At 40.6% G+C, this 21,742-nt stretch overlaps 1 protein-coding gene across 7 annotated transcripts in view; it reads right to left on the bottom strand.

Annotated features, from left to right (window-relative positions):
• NADK2 (NAD kinase 2, mitochondrial) overlaps positions 1 to 19,448 on the bottom strand; it is a 48,919-nt gene extending 29,471 nt beyond the window's left edge. The window contains exons 1-4 of one of the 7 annotated variants that reach the window (XM_042951925.1): positions 18,920 to 19,448; positions 7,782 to 7,870; positions 6,820 to 6,908; positions 5,897 to 5,978 (exon numbers count right to left, since the gene is read on the bottom strand). In XM_042951925.1, the coding sequence (XP_042807859.1) occupies positions 5,897 to 5,978; positions 6,820 to 6,908; positions 7,782 to 7,870; positions 18,920 to 19,219 (560 nt within the window). In that variant the 5' untranslated portion in view covers positions 19,220 to 19,448. Of the gene's footprint in view, positions 1 to 5,896; positions 5,979 to 6,819; positions 6,909 to 7,781; positions 7,871 to 8,440; positions 8,462 to 9,746; positions 9,818 to 13,875; positions 14,004 to 14,201; positions 14,285 to 18,353; positions 18,375 to 18,919 lie in introns of those variants that run through there. The other 6 variants (XM_042951929.1, XM_042951964.1, XM_042951948.1 and 3 more) reach the window with 6 other exon arrangements.
• Between the last annotated feature and the right edge of the window lie 2,294 nt (positions 19,449 to 21,742).

The following is a 21,742-nucleotide window of genomic DNA, read 5'->3' as shown; positions in this document are numbered from 1 at the left end:
CCTAGAGACTACTTTAGATTCTATGTCTCCCTCTCTCTTTGTCCCTCTCCCACTCTCACTCTTTCTCTCAAAAATAAACATTAAAAACAAAGAGCTTGATGCAGAAGACAATTTTTTTTTTAAAAAATTGCAAATTACAAAGTGTTAAGATTGCCTATAGTTGTTATAGAAAGATGAGATAATATGGCACCTAACATGAGAAAAGGTGTCCAGAAAGCTCAATCATCATTACATGATGCGTTGATCTTGAAGGAAATATTGAGAGTAGGCTTTGCAAAACAAACTCTTCATAATAACTACATTAAGTGTGAAGAGCAGAGAAAAACCTTTTTACAAAGTCGTGACTAGTCAATTTCTTTATCTGAGTGGATCAACACTGAAATTAAGACACTTAGGCAAGGCCTAAGTGTTTTAATTTCTATACTCCCTGCAACACTTTACATAGTGCTAAGTATATAAAAGGTATCAACAGTCATTTGATAGAACAATACCAGCTAGGGTCAACTGGAGGTCTAAAACATCCTAGAGAGAACAATCTCTCATGAGGTTATAGTCAGATATCAGCTAGGGCTGTGAGCATCTGAAGGCCTGACTTGGCCTGAACGATTCATTTTCAGTGTGGCTCACTCACAGGGCTGGCAAATTGTGTGAGCTATTAGCAAGACACCTCAATTCTTCTGCACGTGAGCCTTTCCATAGGGCTGCTTGACTATCTTCACATCATGCTGGCTGACTTACCCCAGAATGTACAATCCAAAAGACCAAAACAGAAGCTGGAATACCATTTATGACCTGGCCTTGGAATCTACACACTGTCATACCATATTCCATAGGCCAGTCCTGATTGAATACAGAAGGGGAGAGGTAACCACATAAAGGTGTAAATGCTAGGCAGCTATCTTGTAGGCTAGCTACTACATGTCGTATACCCTATTTTAATTATTAAGCATTCAAATGTCATTATTATTTAAAAGTTCAGTAGACAATTGCAGAATACAAATGAGACAAACCGGTTATATATTTAATTTACATGTGAGTGACCATGTGAGTGAACCATCTTAGAAGGGTATCTCCGAGCCCAAGTCAAGCCTCCCAAGTGCCTGCAGCCCCACCTGACATGTAACTATAACCTTATGAGGAGAGATCTCAAGCCAAACCACCCATCCAAGCCACTCCTGAATTCCAGATACACAGAAACCAGGAGAGATAATAAATGATTTTTACTACTTAAGCCTTTAAGTTCTGGTTTGATTTGTTATGCAGCATTTGATAACTAATAGAGGAAAGGAAATTTAAGTTGAATATTAACTTCTAGGATTAAGGCTTGTGAGTCACCACAGTGCTTAAGAAAAAGAAGTCAGGCAACCTGAATTACCGAACAAGCTAGGAGGCTTAATACATTTCTGGCCTGTAGACAAGAAGAGAACCCAAAGGACTTCTAAAGCCTATTATTCTAGGTAGAAATTAGAGAAGCAGTAGTGTCTGTTTACCAGTTTCAAAATCTCCACAAGCTTATGACTATTAAGCCAGGTTTTTAAAGGAAAATATGTCTCAACAAACCGTATGAAATGTGACCACTAAAGAATCTCTTAACGATATAAAAATATGCCATAAGAATTTCTAAAATATACATGCATCAACACTGAAAGCAGTCAAAAAAATATTTACTGAACCAACGATCTCAATAACTTATGCTCAAGAAATTTTTACTCAGGTTGGGGTCCTAGCCCTATTCCCTAAAAGCATTTAATTAATCATTCAGTTCAAAGGTTTACTGTCTATGGACTACGTATAATACTATAAAAACAATAGAAAAATTAAAATACAAAGTCCTATGCTCAAGAAATGTATAGTCTAATGGAGGAGACAAACAACCAAGCAGAAAACGATATGAAAGGATAAGCAATCTCTACAGGGAATTATAGTCAGAGCCCACAAGATGCACCAGAGTCATGAATGAACAATTATACAACTACACAACTCAGTATGTGGTATAAGGGCATTCTGGACAAAAGTGCATATATAGACATGAAAAGAATATGGGCCTTTTGGAGCACTCTTTCACTTATTCTTTCAAATCCTACTGTCTTAAATATCAACAAAGCTCCTCACCAGAGGAAAAGCCTCCACCCATGGTGTCAGCAGACGCTCAGATCGAACATTTGCACTTAAGAACGGCCGTCAGAGTGGGCAGTAGAGGAACTGGTGAGGATGGTCAAAGGTACAAACTTCCACTTATAAGACCGTAAATACTGGGGATGTGATGGACAACAGGATGACTATAGTTAACACTGCTGTATAGTATATCTGAAAGTTATTAAAAGAGTAGATCCTAAGAGTTCTCATCACAAAAAAAAGCCCTTTTTTTCATGTCTATATGAGATAAGTAAATTTACTGTAGCAATCATTTCACATTATGTATAAGTCATTATGTGTTACACCTTAAATTTATGCAGTCTGCATGTCAATTATATCTCAACAAAACTGGGAGAAAAGATGCGATTCAAAAAAAAAAGAAACAGCCTTAGGAAGAATCCTAGGCTGTTCCTAGAGGTGTTGTTTTTGTTGTTGTTTTGTTTTTTACTGAAGAGCATACAGTAAATGAGGATAGATTAAACTAAAAAGCAAACAGGCAACAGATGGTGAAAGATCATACTATTATACTAAGGAATTTGCAATGTATCCTAAAAGTCATGGGAAAGCCTAAAAGATTCTAATTTAGGAGTGGATACACTATTTGTACTTTGGAGTAACATGAAGACAAAGTGTAATGGATGGGTTGGAAAGAGCAAGACTGGGAACTACTGTGGTAATTTAAACAACAAACTATAAACGCCTACACGGTGTTCATTACCAGTGACGATGGCAAGAGATGGGCTCAAAGGTAAGATCCCAAGAACTCAGAATTAGATCCACAGACCAGTGTGGTAAGGTGGGGATGGGGTGGGGGGGGGGGGGGGGTGGATGAGGGACAGGTGGTCACAGCTTTAGCACAGGTTATGACTCCATTCATCAAGTATGGTAGGGGAGGGCAAAGGAGATAGGTTCATTTGCAGGCATGTTACTTTTTTTTTTTTTTTTTTTTTTTCAAGTAGGCTCCATGCCCAATGTGAGGCTTAAACTCACGACTCTGAGATTAAGACTCACATGGGGCACCTGGGTGGGTCAGTTGGTTAAGTACCCGACTCTTGATTTCAGCTCAGGTCATGATCACACCGTTCATGAGTTCGAGCCCCATGTCAGACTCCACACTGATGGTGCGGAGCCTGCTCAGGATTCTCTGTCTCCCTCTCTTTCCCTTCCTCCTTCCCTCTCTTTCTTTCTGTCTCTCTCTCTCTCTCAAAGATAAACATTAAAAAAAAAAAAAAAAAAAGCCACATGCTCTACGGACTGAGCCAGCCAGGCGCTCAGACATGTTACATTTTTAATGCCAATGGATACATTCAAGTAGAGGGTAGAATGGCTCAAATAAGAGAAAAATAACAGGAGAAAAGGACAAAGAATAATCAGGAACCAGAAAACGTAGAGTCTTACATATCACAGCGAAGGAGACCAACTGTTCCAGTTTGCCTGGGACTGACAATTTTCCCAGGACATAGAACTTTTGGTGCTAAAACTAGAAAAGTCCTTGGCAAACCAGGATGAGTTGGTCACCCTAGCCAGAATAAAGAATTAGATTGTACTCTGAGTTAGATAAGGGAGCCACCATAAGATTTGGAGCAGAGAAGTCACTCTGGCTGCAGTGGGAAGAGAATATAAATACGGGTAAGAGTGGAAACAAGATCAATGTTAGATATAAATATTTTGGAGTCCACGATCTAAGTTCAACCAGAGATATTAATCAGCTATTCTGGAGACATTATAAAGAGTGAAAGAGAGGGGCGCCTGGGTGGCTCAGTCAGTTGAGTGTCCAAATTCAGTTCATGGTCTCACAGTGAGTTTGAGCCCCAGGTCGGGCTCTGTGATGACAGCTCAGAGCCTGGAGCCTGCTTCGGATTCTGTGTCTCCTTCTCTCTCTGCCCCTCCCCAACTTGTACTCTGTCTCTATCAAAAATTAAAAAAAAAAAAAAGGAGTGAGAGAAAGATGGCCCAGAGGGTAATATATAAAAACACCACTATTTAAGCAGTGACTAAAATATAACATCCTTCAAAAGACACAAAGTAGTAGCCATCAGGATAGGAAGAAGGGGCAGGGGGGGAATGGCGGTCATAAGTGCCAAAGAAGTACAGATGCGTTAAAGGAGAAGTCAGCACCAAAAATTTCCCAGAAATCAAGTGAGACAAGGACTAAAATGTCCAGTAAGTTCAATAACCAGGACATCACTAGTAAGACAAAAAGAATGTCAAGGAACTGGTGGGAGCAAATCCAGAAAAGCCAGCAAAGGTTTAAAAACAACTAAAGTAAGTAAGTGCAGATACCAAGCTTGGGGGTAAAGAGGAAGAAAAAGAATAATAATCAAGAGAAAGGCACAGGGTAAAGAATTTATTAAATTTTCTTAAAAGATGACAGTCTTGAGCAAGGTTTTAGCCTAAGAGGAACCATGTGCAAAGGGAGACAAGGAAAGAAAGGGAACAGAACAAGGTTTTTATTTTAAGCCAGGGAAAAGGTAAAGAAGTTCTTATCCAATGACTTCCATTTCCTCTATCAGGTAAAGGAGAAGGCTAATGCTGAAGGAGGAAGGGTAGGGAAAGCAGGGAATATATACAAGTTTAATAGCCTTGAAGAAGCTACCACACAGAATGGGGAAGAGAGAGGACCTGAGCCACACAGAAAATTTTGGGTCCAGTTCTAAGTGCTAGAAACTACAAATTGGAAGTAAGTTGGGGTGCAAACTAGGCCACGAAGCTTAAGTTTCTATTTTTTTACCCAGATGGCCTCAGCAGTGCTGATGGGAGGAATAAAAAGGATGATCGACAGAGGTAGGATTGAGCAGAAAGACAATGGTACAAAATGTCTACGAAATTTGTCAAGCAAGTGAATGAAGTGAGGGAAAATTAATTGAAGAAAATAGAGGGGTTCAATGCACTGAAAACCAAAGGGCAGACTTAGCAGAATTGAGGGAATAAGACTGCTATTAAAGATAGGAGACTGTGGTCAGAGTGGAATTAAGATTTGCGAGATGGGGCAATTCTAGATGATCATCAAGTCCAGGTATGGTCATGCTGTGGGTGGCTGGAAGAGAATGATGCTAAATGTCAGTGAAGCTGAGGAAAGAAAAAAAGAAGTGATGACAGGGTTTGGTCTCTTCATTAAATTGATGAAGTCACCCAGAAAATCAGTGGAGATATAACCAGGAATGGAGATGAGAGACATAAGAAAGGTAGAAGATGGGACATTAACTCATCCCTCTTCAGCAATACTGAAGGACACCAATACTCACCTAGGTCAAGGGCTCAGGTCTATCCTGCCACAGATCCTACTCCCAGACTACCTGGGAAGTCAAATGTGAGGACCTGTCCATCCCATATCATAAATTTTCTACCACCAATGGCAGCTAAATGCATATATATTTCTCATGCCTGAGCTATAAGCAAGAGCTAGATCCTTGGAAACAACTTGTACTAAAGAATAAAAATTGTACTAAAAGTAGAAATGAATTCTACGTGCCTGAATTTCATCTCTAAAATGTTTTTGGAACATGGTTCTAATATTCATGATAACCAGGAACAATGATGCTTTCACTTAAACATCATGCACCACAGTAAACTCTCTGCAGCAACAGAGCACAGCAATGTGACTACGGTAGAGGAAATAAAGACCTTCCAAAATTTAAGATTTATCAGAAATAGATACTAAGCAGAGCAAAGTATAACTGTATGTACAACACACACACACACACACACACACACACACACACACACACACAGCAAATAAAGAGAATGTGTTTTTCCTTACCGTTCTGGATCAGTGTTTACTCCAATAACTGGTTTAAGTCTGTCCAAGACTTTACTTGCCGCCAGAAGCATCGTGCCATCACCTACATAACCAGATTTGTTACAAAACTAGTTTTTAACATCATTCTGAACACAAGTACTTTTATTTTAACAATCTCACTCCCACCCCATCCTGTTGACCACCAGAGGCCTCTCCACTGCCTTTCTACCCACCAGCCCTAACCCAGGATTTCTCAACAGTGGCAAGACTGACATTTTAGGCCAGATAATTCTTTGTTGTGGGGGGCTGTCCTGTGCATAACAGGATGTTCAGCAGTATCCATGGCCTCTACATGCTAGATGCCCAGTAGTAGCCTCCAGTTGGGAACTACTGCTCTAATCCTATCACTTCTATTAGCCAATTCTTTTTCTTTCTGTCATAACATCAATCCAAACTCATAAAATATTTTAATGAGAATATATCTAACAAAGTGTCCGGTGTAGATTTTTCTAACAAATGCTATCAATTTAAAGCTTTAGAAAGAATGTTCACTAACTTAATAATAAAGCTCAGGAAAAAATAGGTATAAGTATATGAGAGTCAGAGTGGGATGAAATTTAATCCTGTTAAACTCTTAAATAATTTCAACTTTTTTTTAAGACTAGTATAACTAAACCAAAATACAGTTACAACTCATTCTTTGAATCATATTTGAAGTTAAATATACCTTTAATATACATGGAACCTCACAATAACATCATTCATTCACTAAAAAAGCAAAATGTTACATATAGCAGATCTTTTTAAATCTTATCCTAAAAATCTAAAAATGCATCTTGTGGTAGGATTCTGAAGCCTTCAATACAGCTAGACTACAGGGTATCTGGAAATGTATATTAAAGAGCATTTCTGTATTCCAATCTTTCCCTCTGTAAAACTATTACCTCCTGCAGCTATGACAGCGTCTGCCCATCGAACAATTTCTTCATCATATTCTCTCCTCTTTACTAGGCGAACCTCAATTCCCTCATTCCTAAGATAAGAAAGTAAACGTTACATAAAATTTCCACTAATAATTTAAAGGATGTTTTCTGAGAGGCAAATTATTACAATGATGTAAAATAAACTTGTTTTATAAACAAATTTATGTTTAGCTTTGCAAGCTTAGCTTCATTTTAATTACAACAGCCAATTAACTATGGTAAGTCAAGATGCACAAGAGTAAACTGAAAGTTAACAATGATCCCAAATCTTTTACATGCTTTAAAAACATGTTGTTACAGTCCCTGACAAATAGCAATATTGATAAATGAGAATTTCAATTCATTTTCTCTATTCCTGATGCTAAAATTCATTAATACAAAAATGTCCTAGAAGAGTCACATCTTGAGAGACTTTTAATTATAAAACAAAATAGTCATTACTTTAAATCCAAAATATTCATTCAGTTGTCAGACGCTGAAACCGTAACTAAAATACTTTCTACTTTGCATGTTCTCACACTGATTCTCTTATATAAACTTATTCACTGACTGCATTAATTGAATTAACTGAAGTTTCTATGATATTCAGACATTCAAATAATATTTTAATGAACACCCATATAATCTAGTATTGTTTAAAAAAACATTACATATACAGTTCAAGCATAATGTATACAGAATTGTCTCTGTGGAAAAGGCACTTCTCAGACCAAATATTAACTGAAAATCTGTGAAATTTTCAGAGTACAAAAATTTCCTTAGAAACACTACAATGTCAACTCCATTAACCACGATATAATTTTCTGAAAATTATTTTATAACGGAAATCTTTACTAAAAATCGCAGGATCATCTTCTAGTAAAAATAAAAATTAAAAGTCCTGAATACAAAAGCCCATCCAAGATCCAATCCCAATGACTCACCGTAAACTATCTAGAATATGCTCTACATTTTTGGTGTGAATATGATGCCGTTCAAGCAGTCCACTGTAGCTAGAGCCTTTCAATGCAAGCTATATCAAAATAAAACAAATTCTGTCTTATTACATGTCATATAGTACACAGTAGAACATCTCTCTTTAAAAAACCCTATGTAAAAACAGAAAGATTTTTTTTTTTAAAGGTATATTTGTAGGACTACAAGTTTAAACTGAACTAGAAAGCCTGGCTTCAGAAAATTATAATTTGGTTTCAATACCAAATACAGCATTAAGTTTTCTGAATCACGTAGTTAACAAGATCTCAAAATTTGCCTATTTGGGGCACCTGAGTGGTTCAGTCGGTTGAGCGTCCGACTTCAACACAGGTCACGATCTCACAGTTTGTGAGTTCAAGCCCCGTATTGGGCTCTGTGTTGACAGCTCGGAGCCTGGAGCCTGCTTAGGATTCTGTGTCTCCCTCTCTCTCTGCCCCAACCCACTCGTGCTCTCTCTCTCTGTCTCAAAAATAAATAAGCATTAAAAAAATTTTTTTTGCTTACTTTACAACTAATTTTTTAAATGGATTTTTAACACATTGCATACGGCTACTCGAAGACCAAAGATAAACTAATCTTCTAATATTTTAGAAGGCAGTTAGATGACCTTTACTCCACTTGGATTTGCAGCTCTCTTCTGTTCAGATTTATGAACTCTATTTGGAATTTCCCCCACACAATCCAAACAAAGGACTGGTTAGCTCACTGAAATTGGATAACATTTAGATATAAAGACATATATCATTCAAGAATTATCTTTCCTAGTCCATTGGAGTGACATTTTATAATGTTACTACCGTACCATTAATATTCTCCTTTTAAAGTATATGTCTTCTAAATAAAATAAAAGTAAATAAAATGTTGAGAGAGAAGTTTAGAAATATCTTCAATGAACATCCATTTAATCAAGTAGGAAATTTGTCCAGTAGAGTGAATGCCAGAATTAAAAAGCATATTGTGGGGCATCTGAGTGTCTCAGTCAGTTAAGCATCCGATGTCAGCTCAGGTCATGATCTCGTGGTTAGTGGGTTCAAGTCCCACGTCAGGGTCTGTGCCAACAGCTCGCGGCCTGGAGCCTGCTTCAGATTCTGTGTCTCCCCCTCTCTCTGCCCCTGCCCCACTCACACTCTCTCTCAAAAATAAACATTAAATAATAAGCATTAAAAATATAATAAACAAGCAAAAAGAGTTTCTCCTACAAAATTTCCAAAAGCGAACATCACTTCTGCCCAAGTAGCCTGAAAGTTAAAATACAACAAAGCATGAACGGAAAAATGGATTCTAAACCAACAAAAATTTGTCCACATTAAAGTTAGATGTGATAGGTCATTTCCTAAATGATCCAACTGCTTTTATTAAAGTACCATAGATATTTTTACTTGACCTAAACTGAGTTTATTACAAAACAAATTTTTATCTTATTTTACAGTCAGCTGAATGTTACTACTTTGTACTCTCTGTGATAAGTCACAGGAAAGCTCAGTAAGGGAAGGAAATAGTCTTCAAATTTAACGCATAAGAAATACACAAGCTTTTTGAGACAATGACCTGTTTGTTTGGTATGTAAACTCACAGGCAGAATTGAAGCACTCTTAAAAAGAGTACCCACTTAACTAAATGATACACTGTTAACTCAAAACTGCCTTACACTGATGAGAAACACCTAGTCAACAGCTAGAAAGTAAACTATTCCACTTAGCATGATCAGGCCTGGTACAGTGAACCCTAAATATTTCTCCAGCTATATTTGGCATTTATCTTAGATCATTTCAGTTTCACTTAGCCTTTCTCCCAGGCACTCACCTTTACTTTCCCCATAATTCTCTTCCTACTTCTGCCTTCCTCTTTTTATCCTGTTTACCCATTCCCTCATACGTTGGGATTGCTCAAGGTTCCATCCCTGACTTTCTTACCTGCTCCCACTTCGTGTTCTTGGAGTTACCTCCCTGCTGCAGGACTTGATGGCCCAAGTATACACTGGCAACTATGAAATATACACTGTTAGCTCACATCTTTCCTTTAAGCTTTCGGCTCAAATTTTCAACGTGAGCATTTATACTCCCCCATTGGTAGATCAGGTACCTTTCCCCACAACCATCTAAATCTGATTACATATTCCTCCTTCAAATTTGCTCTTCTCAGTCCCGTATACCAGTTAATAATACTTACATTTATATAAGCAACAGAATAAATGCAGGCGTCACCTTTAATTCTTCCCTCACAATCTCCACAGTCAGTCAGTGGTGAAGAACAACAATCGTACCTATAAACTGTCTGTCCAATCTGTCCACAGTCATGCTGCCACTGCTTGAGTTCTGGGCAACATCAGCTCTTATCTGGTGTCACGCAATAGCCTGCCTCCAGAATTTCTAACTGCTTCCTTTAAAAGTCTTTATTTCCCAGTCCTCCAACCTAACCACCACTACCAGAAGCCTGCTTTCATACTAGGCCCAGAATGCTAACGTCTCAGAAAAACTGACCCTCCACTCCTCTTGTGGGGAAAGAGAACAGGACAGTTGTATTCTATTGCTAAAAAACACTGAAAATGACTAGGACATAAAGCAAACTCCTGTCCATGACATTTAATACCCTGGTAAGGTCCAGCCTACCTGTTCCCCTTCTATATACTTACTCTTGAACAATGATTTTCAAACTGCCCTTAAAATGGCTGTCACATCAATTTATTGATCACAAGCAGCACTGGTATTAAGAATAAACTCTACTACATGCAACTGCTCAGTTGTTTCACATTACCTTTTATTTCAAATACGAGTATATGTACTTAGTGAGTCATATGTAAAATTTTTCCAACTGTAGATTACAGTCAGAAATATCTCAGTTCTTTTGGCTGGCAAAGATTAACTTCTCCACTGTCTCATTAGTACTGTTCTCTACCCTTGACATATAAATTCTTCCTTATTCTTTAATATTTAATTAAAATACCCTAAACTTAAAGGATCTCATTTCACTCTCATCATATTGGCAAAAATGATAAAGTCCACCAAGTGCTAATGAGAACATGGGGTATCAGGGAGATGTTCAGTGCTTATGGAAATATTATTTGTACTTCTAATTGCATTTTTTAATAGAAAAAACTAGAAACAACCTCATTATCCAAACAATGTAATACTTGACAGCACTTAAAATGAATTAACATATATCAAAATAGAGAAGTTTCAAAACCAATAGTGAATAAGAAAAGTAAATTTCTAAAGAACAGGTATACAATTTAAAGAATATATTATTGATGTAACTTTAAGACACACAATACACTTTTTATGGGCATGGTCACATTAATAAATGTATAACATATGCATGAAAAAGATATATGTGTGTGTGTGTGTGTGTGTGTGTGTATATATATATATATATATATATATATTTAACAACTTCAGGCTAGTGGTTACCTCTAGGGACAGAGGGAGGGAAAAAGTTGGAATAAGGCTTTAGTTATAAGTTATAACATTCCCTTTAAAAATATCTCTGGCATTGGGGCACCTGGGTGGCTCAGTTGGTTAAAGGTCCGACTTCGGCTCAGGTCATATTCTCACGGCTTGAGGGTTCGAGCCCTGTGTCGGGCTCTTTGCTGACAGCTCAGAGCCTGGAGCCTGCTCTGGATTCTGTGTCTCCCCTTCTCTCTGCCCCTCGCCTGCTCACACTCTGTTTCTCTCTCTCAAAAATAAACAAATATTTAAAAAAAATTTTTTTTGTAAGTATCTCAAGCAAATGTGGCAAAATATTAGTATCTGTTAAGTCTTAGTAGCTGGATATACAGGGGTCTATTTTGAAAGTTCTCTATGTGGTAAAAACATTTCATAACTGAAAGTCTAAACTTTAAAAAGATCACTAGCAAGTCTACTTAAAAGTTGAAAAAATGCAAAGGTCATCTTTTTCTCTTTCATTCTTACCCTTCCCAAATTACTCCCTCCCTTCTCTGTATTCCCATGGACCACTTACAGTTATAACACAATTTAAAATATTTTCTCCATACATTTGGGAACCCTTTTATTCACCTGTGGTTCCCCAGAACCTAGCAAGTGCTCAATGAACGGGTGACACTTTAAACAAATTAACCAACAAACTTCATGAATGTTGGCAATAGTGACACTGTAAGCAAGTTTTATTTTTAAACATATTTTTAGATCTTATTTTTAAAGACCATAATTTTTATAATTATTTTCTCCACTACAAAAATACTTTTTTTGAGAGAGAGAGACAGAGTACAACAGGGGACAGGGGCAGAGGTAGAGAGCGAGAATCTTAAGCAGGTTCCACACTCAGCACAGAACCCAACCCGGGACTCGATCCCACAGCCCTGGAATCATGACCTGAGCCAAAATAAAGAGTTGGACACTCAACCAACTGAGTCATCCAGGCGCCCCACAAAAATACTTCTTAGAAGTAAACAATTCAAAAGTACCACTTCCTCCGAGAAATGGGCTTAAAAAAAAAACATGAGCAAAAGTTAAATTCAATAAGTCTTCAGTTACTTTAGCTGTCTGTTTTATAAAGGAACCTATTTTGAAGTGACCAAATCAGTACCATTTTAAGTACAAAATTTAATAAGTAATGGTGACATTTACATAATGATCATTATTGTGGCTAAAAATCCTAATTATGCTGCTTTAAATTATGTAAATTTCCAATCAATTTGCTCTTCCTAAAAATTATGTAAACAAGGAAAAACAGACACTATACCTATTTCAAAGTCAAAGAGGCTGATAAATAGAAAGAGGTTAGGTTACTTGATCCAGTTTACAAAGCTAATAGATTGGTGCCAGTATCCAAACTCAGATCTCCTGCTTTTTTTTTTTTTTTTTTTTTTTTAATATTTATTTTTGAGAGGCAGAGAAAGAGAGAGAGCACAAGCAAGGGAGGTGCAGAGAGAGAGGGAGACACAGAATCCGAAGCAGGCTGCAGGCTCCAAGCTGTCAGCCCAGAGCCCGATGTGGGGCTCAAACTCACAGACTGTGAGATCACGACCTGAACTGAAGTCGGACGCCTAACCGACTGAGCCACCCAGACGCCTCTTCAGATCCAAGACTGAGCCACCCAAGGCGTCCCTGCTCTCAATCCAAGACTTGTCCACTAGAGACTCCTAACAACCCTACATTAGCTATAGATTTCACTCCTCCTTGGGAACTGTAAATGCTCATTAGGGCACTAAGCCTCATTTTAATGATTAAGTTACACAGGCCAAGAACTATTCTGTTCCTATGTCCTAATTCTACCAACTTGCAGTTAGGAAGAAGAAATCCAATTGACTAACCTCTCCTTGAATGCAAATGTCTTATGGAGGTTGGTCTAATCTCCTGCACAATCCACATCATATATAATGAACTTTCCTAAGGCATGAAATAACCGGCACGTTTGGTGATATTTTGAAATACACCTATTACGTATTACAAAGATCAGTGATAGCGAAAAATAAAGTTAACTTACACCTTACTAGCTAAGAAGATACTAATGTGCATTGATAAACACTTTTTTACTCAAAACTTAATTCATATAATTAAAAACACAGGAAAAGGGATCACAGTAAGAAATTATGTTGTTTACAGTCTCATGGCTGGCCACATATTTGTAGTTTTGAAAACCTCCCCTAAGTAATCCTGATAAGAAAAGCCTGAAAATCAGGGCTCTAAAGCACACTGGTCAATGATTACGTTAGTGGTGGAATTTCAGCTACTGTAACATTCAACCCTTTTACATCTTTCTGGGTCTCCCATTTAACGACAAATATTTATGGGAAGGAGTGTACTGTAAGTCTCTATTTTCCAAGTTGTATCACACAAAATTTGACACATTTTTCTGTCCCCCTTCCAAAATCCCATGGTCAAATAAAAATCCTGTTTTGTTTAGGCTCATGTTTCTTTAACACATGAAGCCTCTTCCAGGAAACTCATGTTGGTAACCTCTATCTTAAGATTTCAGCAGCTAACGTCTTTCAGAAGAATGATAGCTGGAAATACGGCTCTGGACTGGAAGCCTCCAAGAGAAAAGAACTAAAAATAACTTTTAGAAAGACAAACGTTTTACTACCTTTTTTGGTGGGGATGGGAAGGTGGAGAGGATGATGAATAAGATGCAGTCTTTGCCCTGAAGTCTAGAGAAGAAAATAATCAGATCATACTCAGAGGTGGAAAGCTCAAATGTGTAAGTATTGGGAAGATACAGTGAAGAGTACCTAACACAACTTTGGGGCCCAAGAGGGGCACAGCAAGGTTACAAAGGAAGGCTTCCTATGACAGTAACATCTGGAGCTTGACCTCAAAGGAACTTGGTTAGAGGAAAGAGAAATATTCGCACTAAAATAGGCTGCAGAGGAAAAGACACTAACAGATACAAATCAAACCACCCTGAAATACCATTTTTCACCTCCCAGCTTGGTAAAACTCCAAAATGTGATAAACTTCTTGTGGAGTAACAGCAACTTTCATCCATTGCTGGGGAAGGTATACATTGGTACAGCCTTGAAGGGAAGAAATTTAGCAATACCCATTAAAATTTCAAACGTACATGCCTTTTGACTCAGCAATTCCACTTTTAGGTATTTATCTTAGAGCCTGGTTCACACATACATAAATTAACACACACGTTATTCACTATAGAATGTATTTTAATGTTTATTTTTGGGGGGGTAGGGAGAGAGAGTGTGCATGCATGCAAGCGGGGGAGGGGTAGAGACGGGGGGGGGGGGGGGGGGGGGGGGAGGGGACAGGTGGACAGAAGATCCAAAGTGGGCTCTGCACTGACAGCAGCGAGACCAATGTGGGGCTCAAACTCACAAATCTGAGATCATGACCTGAGCCAAAATCAGAAGCCTAACAGAATGAGCCCCCCAGGCACCCCCATTACAGAATGTATTTTAATAAATTAAGACATGCACACAATGGACTCCCACACATACTATTTTAAAGAAAGAACAAGGTGCAGAATAGCTTAAATAGTATGTTATCACTAAGTAAAAAGGGGTGGGACAAAGAAAAATAATATTTCATTGTGTTGATTTGTATGTATGGATTATTTCTGGAAGGAAACACAAGGAACTGATAACACTGGCTACTTCCAGGGACAAAAACACAGTGCCCAGTAACAAGAATAAGAGACTTTTCATTGTATAGCCTTCTGTATCTTTTACATTTTGAACATTTTAATGCACTAATCCATAAATACATAAAATTAAATCAGCACAGCACCTAGTGAAAATTAAAACAGTTTGAAATTAGTGGAAAATGAAGTTCGAGACAAAAACTGATTAGAAATAAAGCTCAACAGACATACAGGAGCCAGTTCATGAAGGGCCTTGTTTGGCATACTGAGTAAGGATCATGAAGCTTCCCATAGAGCAGTGTTTCTCAAAGTGTGATCTGGGGACCACCTGCAAACCTGGAGAGCTTATTAAAAATGAAGTCCCCTGGACAGAGCCATCAACCTTAAGGGTGTGTGGTTGATAAAGGCAGAGTCTTGAGTCTCCACAAACTGAATCAGAATCTTGGGGTGCAAAGGTTCAGGCATCTGCATTTTAACAAACTTCCTAGGTGACTCTACCGGTTATGGGGAGCTTTTGAGTAGTTCTAAGCAGAGGAGTAAACTGGCCAGATGTTCACTATAGATAGACCACTCTGGTGCCTGTATCTGAAAGATTTGAGAGGAGTGAGACTCTGTTAGAAAGCCCTGGAGGTACTCCAGATCATGTTCTTTAATTTGATAAATATTCATATACACTACATTCATTGCACACCATGTGGCAAAAGTATTACCTGCCCAAGAACCACAACCTAAGCTACACCATCACTGCAGGAAACACTGTTAAGGGAAACAAAATCCAAGGTGCTAGGATCTCCCAAATATGTTAGGAAGGTAATAACTATGAATAATTCAATCCAGTAATAAAGGGACTGCTAAATGAAATTATTCCATCCCATTATAAAGATTAAAAAACAACAACTAGGAGTGCCTGCAGGGGTGGCTAGGTTGGTTAAGTGACTCTTGGTTCCAGCTCAAGTCATGATCTCACAATTCCTGGAGAGCAGAGCCTGCTTGAGATGCTCTCTTTGCTTCTCTCTCTGCCCCTCCTCTGCTTATGCATGCACACACACACACCCATACATGCACCCAAACTTTAAATAAATAAATAAATACATAAATAAGGCAACCATTAAAAGGAGTTGCGTGGAGGGAGAGAAGGGTGGAAATTGTTCATGTCTCATTTAGTATATATTAAAATAGTTTTCAATAAAACCTTCTCTTTGGCCAATAAGGCATGATAACAATGTCAAAACCCTTTCCAATCATCTTTGATTCATCTAAAGATCTAATTTGTTGAGTGTCACAGACCCTATAAATAAAAGTCCCACATCTGCCAACAGCTACATCTCTTATGATGTAAGTAAACTGGAATAATAGTTTAATTATCCCTTGCAAGGTAATGAGCCAGCAGAGGTAAAAATCCTACACCAGAAATTCACAGGAAACATCACTGCACGAATTAAAAATAAAGCAATGCCACCAATAAGAGTAAGTGAAAGACCAAGCTTCAAAGATTTAACCCTATTTTATACATGCTTTATCAACTAAGAAGTATTTCCTCTACTTAAGTAACCCATGAGGCTTTGGGGTATAAGATTATACTGGCACTCCATCCTTCATCTTCTATTTGCATTTTAACAACCTAACAGAGACCTATTCTGCAACAAAACCACCACCTCCACAACAAAAGAGAACCCTCTGGTATAAAACTTCAGGTTACCATGACACTATAGACACCAGAGGTAAGGTGCCAGAGACTAAAGTAAGCACATGGCCACTTTCTTTTGTACTCAATTCACATTATTCATATATCTTAGTATCTTTTACCCCAGCAAAACAGCAAACAATATTAGCCAGCTTATCAGTCCTACTACAGAGTCCCATTTTAGAAAAACTTTACACAGCCCCATATTCTTTGGCCTCAACTCCATCTACTGCTACTCCATTCTGAATACTGGCTTTAATGTAAATGGTAAACTCAAATCAGTAAGGAACTAATCCAATATAATGTAACTGAAATGACAACAACGACTATTTCACTGCCTTGAGATTACAAAACCATGTGTTCTATAGTACAGAAGTTTTAACGCTAAGTTTTCTTCTCCCAAACAGCATTACCTAGCAATAGACAAATATTTACCTATTAGAGATTTCTCTTTAGATACCCATAGTGGGTACACTATGTAGTTCAATTTCTAAAGACTTATTGATCTGCCTACATTTAAAATGTTTTGATTAGTGGCAATCTAATTCAGAGGTCCCAGAATTAATCTAATTTAGAGGACACTCATCTTCTTGAGGCCTTGAAAAATCATCCAGAGTTTCAAAATGCCAGCACGAAAAAGAGCCTGTAGAGGCTATCTAGTCCAGCCTACTGTTTCATATACTGAACTAGGTGAAAGCACTTTTAAAACCTGACAGTACTACAAAAAGGTATCATTTTCATGCATGAGGCCCAGAGAAGTTAAAAAGACTGATAGGAAGTTAACCACACAAACTGGGCCTAGAACCCCAAGCTCCTAAATCCCAATCCCACACTACAAACATGCCAATGGAGTGTGCTACCTTAAACTGCTGCAAGGGGCTTTGATAAAATTGTATAGAAAACATTTTTATACATGTTTGACAATTTCTAAAAAGTAGATCTTGCAAAACTGGGAGTACAATCCAAGGGACACACCTCTTTCCCAGAACAGAAACAATGTGCTTGCCTCTGACATTATTCCCTGCCTCATCCCCAATTTCACTCCCTGACAAAACATAACTACTCCAACTTCCTACTCAAATTAACTGATTTACTTTTTAAAATGATACACTTGTCTTCTATAAATCGCTACATCTTCAAACACTAAATGAGAGGAAACACACCTGCACCTAGCACCTCCATTAAAGGAAAATAGGGACCCTGCTCAATTAACTCATTGAAGAATCAAGAAGTTTAATGCTGAAAACAGACTCCATATTTAAGCAGTGAGGATTTACAATTTCATTTTGATACCTCTGCAAAATATTACGAAAAAATCTGAAGATTACAAACCATACCAGAAGTTTAAAACAAGCTGTCCACTCTTACACAGAATTCTACAAGATTATGGTTATAAGCATGTATAACTCCAGAGCCTTTGGGGCCACAGTATCAACAATTAGAGATTTCCATATTGTTCATGGTAGCATCTTCACTCCCCTTTTCCTAGAGTTGGTGGATAGGGAGCATGGGTTCAGAAGTTTCAAAAGGAGAGTGAAGAGAGAAGATATTCAGGGCTTTTTCTTGGATGGATTTATATACTTCTGCAAACATGTTACTATCTGTACCAAATACAGTCTCTTGTGGAGATACTATGTTATAGACGTAGGCTCTTTATTTCATAATTGCCAGGTTCACCTGCCTTCTGTCCTGCCCTTTCTACTTAATAACACAAAGTCAAATTTTCTCCCCTGCTAACCTCTGAACTCAAAACACGTGTGCTTTTAAAACAAGCTGCTAGAACCTTGTCTGACGACCACGTTCCATCACGGAAAAGGCTCGCCCAGACCGGCTTTCTGGAGTATCCCAGGCCTAGCAGTCCTGCAGAGAAAAAGGGGGTGTGTCCGCGGTACCTTCGTCCTCTCTCCCACTTCCCGCAGCGGCGCCCGGGGGGGGGGGGGCTTTTTCTTGGGGAGGCTTGGGGAGCGGTTTCCAGGGCGTCCAGACCTCAGCCACTGGCCCACCTTTCTCGGGGCTGTTGTTGCTAATCCCCAAAGGGAGAATAGAGAGTGGGGCTAGTGAGGGCGCAAATGAATCCCCAAACCCTTCCCACTGGGAGCCCCTGCCCCCCAAGTCTTCGTCCCGGTCTTGGGGGGGGGGGGTGTCTCTGCAGTTTCAATGACCCCCCCCCCCCCTCAGCATACACAGAGGGCGGGGGTCTACGAGCGAAGCCAGAAGGATGGAGGGCAGCGAGCGGGGAAGGCTGGGCATTTAGGGCGCCGGGATAGAAGGGTCATCCCGAGAGGTCTCCGCCACACCACAAAGCCGGGGTCGAGCACACACACAACCGCGGGGGCCGCAGGGACCCACCAGCTGCTTCAGATCCTCCTCCGAAAGCTCCGCGTAACGGTACCGCTGCTGCTCGAACTCATACCGGGTGGTTTTGGCGACCACCACCACCCGCGAGGGGCGGAAGCCGCCTTCGGGGCGGCTGCCACAGCCCGCCAGCTCGCGCAGCTGCCCCTGCCCCAGGTGTCGCCGGCCGCCGCCGTCACCGCAGAGCCGCGGCCGCGCGGCGGGGCCTCCCGCGCCCGGCCCCCTCAGCACCGCCGCCCGGCCGCCTGCCACACGCCGACAGCTGCCCAGCAGGAAGCCTCGGTAGCAAGTCATCCTCTGCCCGGCGGGGCTGCAGGCCCGGGCTCCCGCCACCAACAGTGCGCGCGGCCCGCGCAGACCCGGCCTCTAACTCCGCGCCGGGCGGGCAGAGGTTAAGAGCACTACAGTGCGTGGCCCGCGCCGCGAGGGGGACGTGCCCAGACGTTGACGGGGGCGGGGAAAACCCGGCGACTGGGAGGAGGGAGAGCCCGAGCCAGGGAAAGGTGGGCGGGGAAGAGCTAGAGGCCTCAGGGTGGTGGGTTTTGTTTGTTTGTGTATCCGTTTCCATCCACGCCTGCGCAGTGGCCGCTTCGACACCCGGGGACCGACCTCCAGCTCCACCCCCTTCCCTGGGTGGGCACCAAACCCACACGCCCGCCCCCAACTCTGTGAACCAATCAGAGCCCGCTGCGGTTTCGGAGCCTGAGGAGCTGCGGGGGTTGGCTGTGGCCAGAAGAAGGGCTGGGATTCTATTTGGCGATAGAGCTGCCTTAGGAATCCAGCTGGAACCGGTCTGAAGCGGCGCGGGGGACTGCGGGTGGGGTTTCGAGCGCCTGGCGGGAGAGCAGGTGCCTGTAAGCACCTCCTTGCCTGGGCTTCTTTATTGCTCTTGAACAGACCACATAAAACCACTCTTTAATCATGGCACATAAGACTGCATTCTTTATTCCTTCGTAAAACTAAGTCTAGGCAGATGGCCAATATGACCAACACTGGGCTGGGGGGTGTGGGGGGAGGGGGAGGGGCAAGGAAACTGACCAAAGACCATGTGCATAATTTGTGGGGCCTAGTGCTAAATGAAAATGCGAGCTTCTTGTTCAGAAATTATCAAGAATTTCAAGACCGAGAGCGGTAAGCCGGGTGCCCGGCCCATCTAAGCATGGCGCCCGTGGGACTGCACAAGTTACAGCCTCTGCTGACAACCAAAAAACTATCAGTCCGGAAAGAGACAGGTAGCCATTGAGGAAATTAGAGGATAGCGGGTAGAGGAATCTGGCCAAGTGAAGCATTTCTGGATGGGGAAAGAACGTTGAAAAGGTAGCTAGGACAAGAGAGAAAGCTTAAGAATGTTAGTAATTTGGACTTTATTCTATAGGCAGTCGTGGCCTTTTGAAAGCTTTTAACTGGAAAGATGTGAGTCCTGAAAACAATGTTTGAGGACTGTTGATCTGGCTTGGGACTATTGAGTGGATTGGGAGGCAGGGGTAGGAAGGAGACTTGGCACTGTTGGAATAGTTAGACGTGGCCCTAGGTTGAGTTGGTGGTAATGGACGTGCAAGAAAATGCTCGCATGATAAGGGGAGAGTCAAATGGCAGTCCACATCCTACTGTTACCCTAATGCTCCTCACATGCACTTGCTTTGGCTCCCTCTTTGCTTCTTTAGAGTCCTAGCACTATCAATAAATAGTCTGTGGACTTTGGGAAGGTTGCTAACTCTTTCTGGGCCTCGGATTCCACATCGGTAAAATGAAGATACTGAACTAGAGTGGCACCAAGGCTCTATCAAGCCCAAATTGATTCTGAATCTGGGCTCTTCCTTTTCAGCTAGCCACCACCACCACCATTTATTCATGGGTTCACTGAATATTTATGGAATCCCTAACGTGTGCCGGGTACTATATTATTAGGAAATATACAATTGAGTCTGATAGATGTCTACTTTTAAAGTATTTTTTAAATGTTTATTTTTGAGAGACAGAAGGAGACAGAGCATGAGTGGGGGGAGGGGAGGGGCAGAGAGAGAGGGAGACACAGAATCTGAAGCAGGCTCCAGGCTCTGAGCTGTCAGCACAGAGCCTGATGTGGGGCTGGAATGCACAAACCGTGAGGTCATGACCCGAGCTGACGTCGGACATTTAACTGACTGAACCACCCAGCCACCACACAGTATTTTTTAATGTTATTTTTTTGAGAGAGAAAGCATATGGAAGGGCAGAGGGAGAGTGAGAGTCTCAAGCAGGCTTCACGCTGTCAGTGCAGAACCCAACATGGGCTCAAACTCACAAACTGTGAAATCATGACCTGAGCCAAAATCCAGAGCCAGGCAGTTAGTCAACTGAGCCATCCAGGCGCCCCAGATGTCTTTTAGTAGGTCACTGGCCAGGAACGTTGCCTCACAGCAGGTGCTAATAGTGACTTGTAGTGGAAATTTAAGCACATCTCTTAATTTCTATGGGATGTGAGTTACTCATTTTTTTATTTATTTTTCTTTTTTTTAAATTTTTTATGTTTATTTTTGAGAGAGACAGAGTGTGAGTTGGGGGAGGGGCAGAGAGAGAGAGGGAGACACAGAATCTGAAACAGGCTCCAGACTCTGAGCTGTCAGCACAGAGCCTGACGTGGGGCTGGAATGCACAAACCGTGAGATCATGACCTGAGCCGAAGTCAGACGCTCAACTGACTGAGCCACCCAGGCACTCCTGTGAGTTACTCATTTATAACTTGAACATCCTCAAGGTCCTTTCTCTTCTCACTATTCCAACACTGTTATAGTAAGGATTTCTAGAGAGGAAACAGCATGAGCAAAAGTATGGAGA

Source organism: Panthera leo, chromosome A1 (genome assembly GCF_018350215.1).
Source record: "Panthera leo isolate Ple1 chromosome A1, P.leo_Ple1_pat1.1, whole genome shotgun sequence".
Classification (NCBI taxonomy): domain Eukaryota; kingdom Metazoa; phylum Chordata; class Mammalia; order Carnivora; family Felidae; genus Panthera; species Panthera leo.
Note: the sequence above shows the minus strand (reverse complement) of the source record. Positions and strands in the feature narration are given on the sequence as shown.